General features: G+C 42.2%; 1 protein-coding gene across 2 annotated transcripts in view; it reads right to left on the reverse strand.

The window, feature by feature from the left end:
- Positions 1 to 12,082, reverse strand: part of KDM3B (lysine demethylase 3B) — a 60,792-nt gene that overhangs the window by 36,731 nt on the left and 11,979 nt on the right. The window contains exons 5-7 of one of the 2 annotated variants that reach the window (XM_017500982.2): positions 10,505 to 11,104; positions 5,324 to 6,572; positions 4,218 to 4,419 (exon numbers count right to left, since the gene is read on the reverse strand). In XM_017500982.2, the coding sequence (XP_017356471.2) occupies positions 4,218 to 4,419; positions 5,324 to 6,572; positions 10,505 to 11,104 (2,051 nt within the window). The remainder of the gene's footprint in view (positions 1 to 4,217; positions 4,420 to 5,323; positions 6,573 to 10,504; positions 11,105 to 12,082) is intronic. The other variant, XM_037728645.1, reaches the window with a different exon arrangement.

Consider the following 12,082-nt stretch of genomic DNA (forward strand, 5'->3'; position numbering starts at 1 on the left):
AGAGACGGGGTTTCACTATGTTGACCAGGATGGTCTCGATCTCTTGACCTCGTGATCCACCCGCCTCGGCCTCCCAAAGTGCTGGGATTACAGGCTTGAGCCACCGCGCCCGGCTGCTCTCAGTTTTTCTATCCACCACGCCTAGCCAACACAGAGCCACTTTCATCATAACACTTATTTATTTTTTGGAGACCAAGTCGTGCTCTGTTGCCCAGGCTGGAACACAGTGGTGTGATCAAAGCTCACTGCAGCCTTGACCTTCTGGGTTCAAACAATCCTGCCACCTCAGCCTCCCAAGTAGCTGGGACTACAGGCACATGCCACCAGATCCAACTAATTGTTTATTTTTTAAAACTGTTTGGACCAGGCATGGTGGCTCATGCCTGTAATCCCAGCACTTTCAGAGGCCGGGGCAGGCGGATCACAAGGTCAAGAGATCGAGAACATCCTGGCCAACATGGTGAAACCCCGTCTCTACTAAAAATACAAAAATTAGCCGGGTACGGTGGCATGTGCCTGTGGTCCCAGTTACTAGGGAGGCTGAGGTGGAAGAATCACTTGAACCCAGGAGGCAGAGGTTGCAGTGAGCCGAGATTGCACCACTGCACTCCAGCTTGGTGACAGAGCAAGACTCTGTCTCAAAAAAAACTGTTTGTAGAAATAGGAGCTTGCCATGTTGCCCAGGCCAATCTCAAACACCTTGGCTTAAGCAATCTGCCCACCTATGATGGCTCCTTGTTAAATAGTTTTATTATTAAAAAAACAAATTAAATTAAATTAAATTAAATTTAAAAAGCAATCCGCCCGCCTTGGCCTCCTAAAGTGTTGGGATTGCAAGCATAAGCCACTGTGCCTGGCCTTGTAACACTTTAAATTCATGTCTACCTACCTCAGGTGAGTCCTTAATATTGCCTGATGGTCACAATACAGTTTCTTGGTACACTCCTTCTCCTAGATGCCTATTTTCATACTTTCCTTCTATTCATACCTCCAATATTACTTCTCCAGTTAGGACCTTGCTTTCTATACCACTGAGAAAACATGAGCCAGAAGACAACTTCCACAAGCTCCCACCGTGACACTACCACACTTCCCTGCAACTTGGCCCAACGTATTCCACATGATTTCCTGATGCTCTGAACTAGCAAAGGCCATCCAGCTATATCCTATCACTTTTCCCCAACTCAAGGACATTTCTCCACTAAATCTCTCCTTTCTTTTCAACATCATCTGTTTTCTTCTCTATCAGATCACTCTTGCCAGCATCTAAATTTGCTCTAATTTCTACCACAAAAATTCTCTCAAGCCACACCTTCCTCCATTTATCTGTTGTTAAGAGCAAAGTCCCTTGAAAGAGCTGTCTATACTCATTGTAATAGGTTCCTCTCCCTTTTATTTTCTCCCTTGCAATCAGGCACTTCCCCTACCAATCTACCAAAACTATTTTGATAAGGCAATTCCACCTTACTAAATCAGTCACTTCTAGTCCTTATGTAACATGACCTGTCAGCAACATTTTTACTTTTTTATAAAAATTGTTTTGTGCTGGGTGTGGCAGCTCACAGCTGTAATCCCAGAACTTTGGGAGGCTGAGGCAGGAAGATCACCTCAGATTACCTCAGAAGTTTGAGACCAGCCTGGCCAACATGGTGAAACCCCTTCTCTACCAAAAATATAAAAAATTAGCCGAGCACGGTGCAGGTGCCTGTATTCCCAGCTCCTCAGGAGGCTGAGGCAAGAGAATTGCTTGAACCCGAGAGGCGGGTGTTGCACTAAGCCAAGACTGTGCCATTGCACTCCAGCCTGGGCAACAGAACAAGACTGTGTCTCAAAAAAAAAATTATTATTATTATTTTTTATAGAGACAGGGTCTCACTATGTTGTTGTTCAGGGTGGTCTCAAACTGCTGGCCTCAAGTGATTCTCCAACCTTAGCCTCCCAAAGTCCTGGGATCACAAGTGTGAGCTACCACCCCCATCCAAGTCAGCAACATTTGACACAGTTCATTATTCCTTCCTGGAAATACTTTCTTTAGTGTCTTCTGAGATACCTCACTGCCTAGTTTTCCTACTAATTCAGTGGCTGTTCTTTCTCGGTCACCTTTACCAGTTGCTTCCAACTTCACCACCTCTAAACATTGGAGAGTACCAGAATTCAGTCCCTAGACTGCTCTTATTCTTTGTCTATGCTCTGATCTCACTTAGACTGACAGCTTTAAATACCTGGTGATTTCCAAATTTGTATCTCCGGGTGGGACCCCTTCCTTTAACTCTAGAGCTATATCTCCAGCTGCCTTCTCAATATCTCCCTTTGACAATCTAACAGGCATCTCCAATTTAACATGGCCAAGTTAAAACTCCCCATTTTCCTCCCAAACTTGCTTTTCCCTAAAGAATCTCTTTATCGGTAAATGGGAATCTCATTCTTCCTGTTTTTAGGACAAAAGACATAGATAGAATCAGACACAGAATCATCCTTAAGTCCTTTCATACTCCACATCTAATTCATCAGAAAATTATGTGTGCTCTATCTTCAACCACTTATCATCTCCATCACTATCTCCCTGGTCCAAGCCCCATCATTTCTCACCTGGATAATTCAAACAGCCTCCTAACTTCTCTGCTTCTGCCCTTGCCTCTATATAACCTATTCTCAAGAAAGTAGCCCAAGTGGCCTTTTAAAACATTAATCAGTGTCACTCATCAGCTCAGGGCCGCCAATGACTTTTCATCAGAGTAAAAACCAAGGCCTTTAAAATAGCCCTGTAAAATCCATCATTAACTCATTCACTTCAACTCCTTTTCCTTCTTTGCCTATTACATTTTAGCAATCTAACTTTATGGACACACCAGAAATATTCCAGCTTTGGGATGTTTGCACATGTCTGGAATTCTTGTCACAGTGTGGTGTATTGCTTCACCTCCTAAAGGCTATTCCTCAACTCTCAGGTTCTCAGATCATCCTGTTTAAAACTGTAGCCTCTCTAGCCTCCCCACACTTTAATCCTCTTTGCTTTCTTTATTTTTCTCTTAGTTATTATAAGCTGACATATCATTTATTATTTTTTTTCTTTTAGGGAGAGTCTCACTTTGCTGCCAAGACTGGAGTGCAGTGGTATGATTAGGGCTCATTGTAGCCTCGACCTCATGGGCTGGGTGATCCTTTGACCTCAGCCTCCTGAGTAGCCAGGATTACAGGTGTGTGCCACCACACCCGGCTAGTTTTTAAGATTTTTTGTAGAGATAAGGTCTCACTATGTTGCCCATGCTGGTCTCAAGTGATCCTCCTGCTTCAGCCTCCCAAAGTGCTGGAATTATAGGCAGGTAATCATGCGTGGCCTTTTTTCCGTATTTAGTATCTGCCTCCCCAAACCTTCTGAGGGCTGAAATTTGCTGAATCCTCAATGGCCATAACAAGGGTTGGCACACATTAAATGCTCAATAAACATTTGCTAAGTGAATCCACATCATAATGATAAACCATTTGGATTTACTTTAAAAATTAAAGATTCTTTTTTTTTTTAATTAAATTTTTTATTTTTTCTAGAGACGGGGTTTCACTGTGTTGGCCAGGCTGGTCTTGAACTCCTGACCTCATGATCCACCTGCCTGGGTCTCCTAAAGCGCTGGGATTACAAGCGTGAACCACTGCATCCAGCCTAAAAATTAAAGATTCTTGAAAGGTCATTCAGAAGGAACTCCCCTTCTAAATTTATCAAGCAGAAGAAAAGTGACGAAAGAGCTGTTGTTGGGTAAAAGCAGAGGATATTTTCAGATTTTCATCAGTTATATCTATTTCAAAGATGCTTCACATTATCTCCAAATCTTATTTCCCCTTCTTTTTAACATGACTCAAGTTATTCTAGAACTGAAGAGGAATAAGCAGTCAGGGAGATCCGTAATATGAAATACACAGTCCTTCTGCTTATAGCAGTGGTTTCAAATAGAACCAACCCAAGTTAGTAATAACTCAGGGAATAGCACAGGGCTGCAGCTTAGACTGCTCAACTTAAACTCTCCAAGGACAAAACCACATGTCATTTTACAATCCAATCAACTAAGTGACTACTATGCCAGGGCCTCTTCACAGACGCTGAGAGCAAAGGAGTTAAGGAAAGCAAAGACCAAGATGATGAAACATGTTTATAGACTCAGAGAAAGAGTGGAAGTTATGTGTCACTAATGAAAACTGGCAGAGGAAAACAGGAGTTTGGGTACCTCCGGAAGTGAAAGAAGCGGCAGGCTACAGTAGAATCATCTTGCTCCTGTTCCTTAAACTTCCGATACCGCTCCAGACGGCATTCACGACACTTATGCAGATGAGGTGCCACATTGATGCACGACCCATCCTGAAGGAAGGGCTCTCCAGATTGCTTCAGCTTCTTCACTTTACTTACATCTTTCAGCACTGACTGGCCAACTGTGGCAAGGGGGAGAGAAGAAAAGTTTGTCATGAGGTGTTAATAGGAACCAACAGCATGATTCTTTTGGGGAGAGATATTTGTCCTGACCTGGGTTGCTATCCTTTTCCCTGCTTGGGCATGTACCCATTATGTCCATCCTTGACAGAAATGGAAAGCAGGGAGCAAAGAGGCTACCACTGGGAGCAAAGAACCATGCAGAACTTGTGGGAAATGCCCCACTACGGTGAAACAACTTTGAATATGGGTGTGAAAAACACAAGAAGGCAGAATGTAGCTATCACTTGCCTCTAGCCTCTCACGATATGGCTGTTCTGTTAAATTAGGACGTCTTGAGCCTCCACAACATACCAATTCCTAATGAAAACGGCCACTTTTACCACAAGACTGTTTTACGTGCTTCTGAACTATAAACTCACACCACAGAAATTAATAGATTTTGATAGAGCTGTTAAAATCCTTATGTATGTTTCAGAGAGGAGCAAACTGAAGAGTGATTCTCTCTGCTTCAAGTCTACAAATGTCTGCTAGGTGGAAATGGATATCAGCTCCCAGTAACCCCCTGAAGTAAACAGGATGGGCCAAAGTGAAGTAAAAAGGGATGAGACAAACGCAAAGAAATACTTCCTGACCAAAAATAACCGACTGCCAAGGAAGATCAAGAGTCCTCCTTTGGGAGATTATCATTATATGGGACAGATACCCCTCCTACAGTGTTGGTTTAGGTGCAATCCTGCCCTGAACCAGGTTTGACTAGGGGCCCCTGGCAGGTCCTCTTGGTTCTGTAATTCTATGAGATTATAGAACTTTCCATCAAAGTGAGGGCCTCTGCTGCACAAGAGCACAACAGGCATTTGAGCCTAGTGCCAGAGCAAAGCCCAAATATAGCCCCAGCGGGATCACCTTTCAGGGGGGCGGTCCGAGGCCGGCCCTTGGGGGCCTGCTTCCCTTTGCTTTTGCCCAGCAACAGCTCAGCACTGCGCTCCCCATTGGGGCCCAGCTTCCCCATCAGGTGCTCTGGAATCCCCTTCAGACCAGTCTTAGCCTGCAGCTGCTCCTCAGAGTCACTCAAATCTGACAGGTCACTGTTGGTGCTGGAGTCCGAGTCCTGTCTGCAAGCCAAGCTTCGCTCATCCAGTGAGAACCTTTTCACAGCTTCAAAAGGAGCTTTGTTCTCCTGTGAAAAATCTGCCGGGGAGGACAGAAAGCCGCCTGAGTGCCTGCCAAAGACGTTACTAAAGGTTTTGAGGAGGGGATTGTCCTGCTGCCCAGGCCCCACAATTGGCCTCTCCTCTGTGGGGCTGGAGGAGAGAGTTGGCATCTCAATGGGCTGAGTGAGGCTGCTGGTGGGAGAGCTGGAGCGTCCATTCCCCATGGCAGAGAGGCTTGGGCCCCCAGTGGTAAGAGCTGAGCCCAGAACACCAGATACTAGCTTGGAGGAGTCAGTTGTAATGAAGAGAGGTTTCTTCTTTGCTAAAGATGCTGAATCTGCAGAGGAGTGAGACTCGGGCCAGCTTGGTGCCACCTTGGAGGTGACAGTGGTAGCAGAAGAGGAGCTACCTGATGCCTGAGATGCAAAGCTGCTGAAAGGGTTGTGTTCAACTTTCTCCACAAATGCCAGGAAAGGATTAGAAGGCTCTTCTCGGGACAATTTGGGGGGCTGTAAAAATAGATTTTCATGAATCTCTGGGGTGCGGGTATTTAGGAGGCTCCGTGGGAAGGCTGGAGTGAGGGTGGGCATGGACTCTGCAGGCACTTTCCGGTCCACAGAGCTGCCAGCCTTAGAGCCTGGCTTAGTGTCTGCTCCAAGAACGGATCTGCCTTTACACAGGCCTGAGCTCAGGCTCTCAAGGCTTTGTTTGAATGAGTCCCGACTAGAGGAATCATCAGCCAAACTCTCTGAAACAGTAGTGAAGTAGTTACTGGTAGGTAAAGTTTGGGACATGCATTGAAAAAACAAGTTTTTGGAGAGATCAGTGTCTTTCTGAGACTCTTGTGCAGAGCTACAGCCAAAAGAGAAGCCCAAAGATTTGTTCTCTGTGGCTAGAACCCCATTAGACTGGCTCCTTCCACTTCCAAAAGTTAAAGGTTGCGATGAACTAGGGAGAGGTGCTCCAAATCCAGAAGAGGCCAGGATAGAATTTCTTGAATTCTGAAAGGAAGATAGCCTGAGTTAGTGATGTTGACTTCTCATGACAATCGAATGATCTCTTTCTTGAACCTCACCATCAACACATCAACATTTCTTGGGAACGAATCAACTTTTCTCTTTTACAATTCCATGGATATGCTCTTGTAACTAGAATTCACCAGCAGTGGGGAAGAAATCTGTCACAGACTACAAACTGAGCACATCTTTAGCAAGGTGAGCCAGGGGCAGCAGGATGTCATTCATCCTGCCATTCCTTTGGTTGCTACCCAATTGGTTATCACAGTGCTAGAAGGCCATGTAGGCTTCTTAGCAGCTATTTGGAAGTAGAGAGGCTCCTCTGAGGGATTGGAGAAAAGGGTTCCTGAACAGACATCAGCTTTTACAGTGACCCCTATAATATTAACATATCTCAATGACCTTGGGAGCTATTGTTAAAGTTTTGATTTATTTAGGCTACTATAAAATTTCCCATTTTACAAAAAGTGACTTTAATCCCAGGACAAGCCCACTGTACATTTAAGAAAAGTATTCTCCTTATTAATCTGAAAGTCCACAACATGGACTCTTTTGGATTTTGACATCTATTTATGGGTTCAAGTCAACCTAAAAGTTGAATATCTACTTCAATTAACGTTAAGACATAAAAACACTAAATAAAAGAAAACAAGCTATTTACTAAGACCTTTTATTATAATTAGAATCTAATAAGAATCCAAAGAGGGAAAACATATATACTGATAATAATCCAAACACAAGCCTTCAGCATAACTGAAGAATGAAATAATAAAACACTGTCCTTTCCTTCTTTTACCATGAAAATGTTAGCTTCTGCTTGTGAATGACTGTATGTATAAAGAAGAATGGAAGCACTTTCCTATATATCAGTGTACCCATATACAGACGAGAGAGACAGAGAGACGGAGGGAAAGAGAGAGACACACAGAGAGAGAGAGAGAGAGAGAGAGAGAGAGAGGGAAGAGACCCATAGGTAGGTATGAGCCCTTACTTAATATTTATTAATTTAATAAAACTCATATCCAAGTACTTGACTTGCAAACCATACACTACTTTCAAGCAGTAGAGGATGATATACCTTAATATTCACTTTCTTTATTTTTATTTTTTGAGACAGAGTCTCATTCTGTCTCCCAGGCAGAATGCAGTAGCACGATCTCGGCTCACTGCAACCTCCGCCTCCTGGATTCCAGCAATTCTCCTGCCTCAGCCTCCTCAGTAGCTGGGATTACAGATGTGTGCCATCACGCCTGGCTAATTTGTTTTTGTATTTTGAGTAGAGACGCCATTTCATCATTTTAGCCAGTATGGTCTCAAACACCAAACCTCGTGATCTGCACGCCTCAGCCTCCCAAGAAGTGTTGGGGTTACAGGTGTGAGCCACCGCTCCTGGCCAATACTCACTTTAAAACACTGGAAATAAAAATTATTCCATTACCACTTAATGGATATGGAGCTTTCCTTTTGGAGTGATAAATTTCTGGACCTAGACAGTGATCATAGTTTCACAACACTGTAAATGTACTAAATGCCACAGAATTGTACATTTTAAAACAGTAGGTTTTACATTAAGTGTATTTTACTACAATTTTTAAAAAAGTGATTCCAGGTAAACAAAAGGGCTATTCTCTTAAAAAGAGAGGAGAGAGTTTTAATTAAGCTATTTTCTAAATATGCAAGAGGTGTTAACAATCAGGCTTTCCTTAAGGATAGCATAGAGACCTAAGAGCCAAGCAGGCCACCTATGCTTGCCTCCAATTGATACCTGCTGGAGACTACTTCAGGGCATTTTCGAGTTAAAAAATAAAAGCTCATTTTCTTTTTTCTTCCTACTAACCTGTAAGCATTGACTTAAACTACCTCCCCACAATAAGAAGAGAACAGACACAGCCCTGAGGTGCTGCTGTTGCTTCACAGGCAGGATTTGGCCAGGAGCCTTGACACCTGCATGACTGCAAAGAACTAGCATGGGTAGCTCATGTTTCACTCCTAAAGTTACCCTTTAAAAATAAATACACAGATGAATGAAAAATAATTTGGACAGTTGTTCATTTTCCTTCAAATGATTAAATTCCAAATCCTTATAAGAAAGTAATGAGAAACTGATCTCAACCCAGTTTTTAGGGCAAGAAGTTTTCTGTTGGCTCTGTCTTTATTTTAAATTAGGCACTGTAATTAAAACATTCATTTCTACACATTTATTTATTTATTTATTTAGATGGAGTGGTGCTTTGTCACCCAGACTGGAGTCCAGCTGGTGAGATCTCAGCTCACTGCAACCTTCGCCTTCCAGGTTCAGGTGATTCTCTTGCCTCAGCCTCCTGAGTCGCTAGGATTATAGGCATGCATCATCAAGCCCAGCTTATTTTTGTATTATTTTTAGTAGAGATGGGGATTTCACCATGTTGGCCAGGCTGGTCTCAGACTCCTGACCTCAAGTGATCTGCCTGCCTTGGCCTCCCAAAGTGCTGGGATTATAGGCATGAGCCACTGTGCCTGTCCCATTTCTACACCTTTAAATCATATCCTAGAAGACCCAAACAGAAACATAGCCGCATGACTGCTATAGTCACAGAAATTTCCCCAACCTGTATGAAACAAAATACTCTCTGAATTTGAATTTCATGTGTTCAGCTTTGCTACTCTAAGAGTATCAGCATTCAGTGGGTTTCTTTTACAGCATGTAAAACCTGGTCTATTTTGTAAGACCCATTTACATTCACGCTGCCTTTGACATGAAGTTGTTTTTAAATAATTCAGACACTATGATGATTTACACCGGATATCCATATAAGATTCTCACCTGGTTATCTTGGGAATGCTGGTCAACTAACAGAACAAACCATCAACCGTGTGAAATTTGCATTTACAGGCCTTCTCTTCTGTATGGACATTTCATCTCCCTCCCTATCTCTGAACACTAGGGATTAACAATCTGCACTTGTTGGGGAGGGAAAGAAGTCAGATGAAATGTATATGTCATGTTTTGTCTGGCACTGTTATATCTGAAATGACTCCATTTTAGGATGTGAGTTCCTTAAAATAGCGATTTCAATTCTTTATATAGAATACACACAGTATGTAGCACACAGTAGTTTCCTATATATAATTTTTAAAAATCATTAAGGATTTCATATCTGTATTTCATATTCTAGCTTGAGTTAATAGCTGTTTGGGGAAAAAAATGACTAGCACCATAAATCATACTTTGGTGACCAAAATTAGTCAAAAAGACTGTATTATACTGATTTTGATATTGTTTCAAATTTGGATTAGGGAGACAACTTGATGTTAATTTACATTTAACACAGGTTCTATTTTAGCAACAATATATGCATATCAGATAAGGAACAAAGGAAATCAGATACTCTTATGATGAAATCCATCAAATTTTCCAGGTAAGGCTTAAAAAGATGAAATTAGGGAGAAAAAAACCTTTTATGGCCACATCAAATAATGAAAATTAACCCAGCCTAAAGGGAAAATATCATAGAAAATGATGAATTGAAAATAGGGTAATGGTAGCTTGCACACATAGCCTTAATTATAGTATTCACTATTACCAATACTGTAATTCATTAACCTTGCCTCTTATAGGCCTAGTAGAGGCTTGACTACTACATAAACTAAATAGATAATTGAATTTAAAATATTCCCCACCAGATCTATTTTAACATGTCTTTAAATTAGGTTGTATTATCAGTTTTTGATTTGCCCAATTGTTGAGGTGCCTTTTAAAAGCTGATAAAGTTATTAAAATATACACATTTGCCCAATGAGCAGTAAAAGCCTATCCATAGAGTACAATTTAAGCCCATCTCAGAAATACTCCTTCCCTGGGACACGTGAATGTTTTTTAACATTCGAAATAAAGGAGGGTGAAAGAGTAAACCAAGTCTGCCCCTGAAGCAACTCACCTCTCCTGAGGCCTGCGGCCAGCTGCCTTTCTGTTTTTCCAGCACAGTCCCTGCTGCAAGGCCAGTGTCTGAGATCCTCACTGTGTTTGGGGTGGAGCTGGCAGTAGTGATCACAGCTGCCGAAGCCACCATGCCCTGGCCAACTTGTTCCAGTGTTTTTCCTGCCTCTTTGTTTTCGGCTCCACCCAACTCTGGGGCCAAAGGTGTCTGACCTGTGGCTGTAGCATACGGAGTGAAAGAGGCAGGTGTGTCCCCACCTACAGGCTCATCCTGCACCACCAGAGTCCTGCCGTTTTCTTTGGTGTAAGTGGCAAAGCGAATGTTGCGGTTAATCTGGGGGACAAATGTAGACGGTGGCTGCTTTGCTCTCTGATCCAGCCCTGGCTCTCCACTGGCATTCCCTCCTTTCCAGGGCCCTCGGCTTGCCTCACCTCCATCGCTCCCATTACTGTCTACTTCACCCCTGTCTCCTTTTAATTTCTTTGATGCAGGGTCACACCCAGAGTCCGAAGCACTTTTCCTCCTCCGGCCATCTTTCCCCTCTATGCTTTCTCTCTTCTTCTTTCCTTTGGAAGATTTTACTGCTTTTAACGTACCCCCCTACAAAACAAAATTCAAAAATGATTTATTACAAGGAACCTTTCATCCTGTGAATACCATATACCATTAGCTCTTTCCCATCTCTAGAAGTAGACAAAGCAGGCATAGACTGCCAAGTTCCAATGCCAGTTCTAAAACATTCCCTGTGTTAAATGCTCTAACCTTTCTGTGACTTGATTTATTCACATACATTCAAGATAACAGTTACTAGAAGATATCTCACTCGGCAAACTTTCTGTTAAATAAAACATATTACTCCCTTAAATGGACTTGAGGGTTTAACACTTTGTTGAGTTTCTTTCAGAAAACAGACTGCTAGAGCTAGGCTGGGAGTTCATTTACTCCTTGATGAAATAACTCACTTTATTACATATTTATCTCCTTGTTTGAAAGAAACTTGCATATTAAGTACTGAAATAGAAAATCTCCTCTAACCGGAAGTCACTAAACCAACATTTGTGAGTCTGTAACCAAAGGAAAAGTGAACCTGGTTTGGATTGCTCATCTAGACACTGTAAAAACTCAATCCCCAGACCTTATTTCAAAGCATTAGATGGAGGAAAGGGAAAAAAGCAGGCTACCACTGGCCAAACAGGCAAATCTAGTATTTCTTCTAGTAATTTCAGACTATCTCATGAAATCTTACTTTGTCTTATTTGAGAGGTCAGACAACCTAGGATGATACAGGATTAGAAGGGGCAATTCCCTTATCTGAATAAACTCCCTAAGAAGAATGAAGGGAGTGGGGCATGGGATGCAGCTAATGTTCTCTTGAGCAATCTTTGAGCAGCGAGATTACAGCTAAAATATTTTTTAGACTGCATTCCACCATTAAACAGGTATTCACTTTAGCATTATTTGGGTAACTTTCAGATGGTTTCATTTAGAAACTTGTGTGGGAGTGGTAATAAGTGACACACAGTTATTTAGTCCTTAATATTTACCAACTTAGTATTCTTTTTTTTTTTTTTTTTTTTT

The sequence above is a fragment of the Cebus imitator genome, unplaced genomic scaffold, assembly GCF_001604975.1.
Source record: "Cebus imitator isolate Cc_AM_T3 unplaced genomic scaffold, Cebus_imitator-1.0 Scaffold274, whole genome shotgun sequence".
NCBI lineage: Eukaryota > Metazoa > Chordata > Mammalia > Primates > Cebidae > Cebus > Cebus imitator.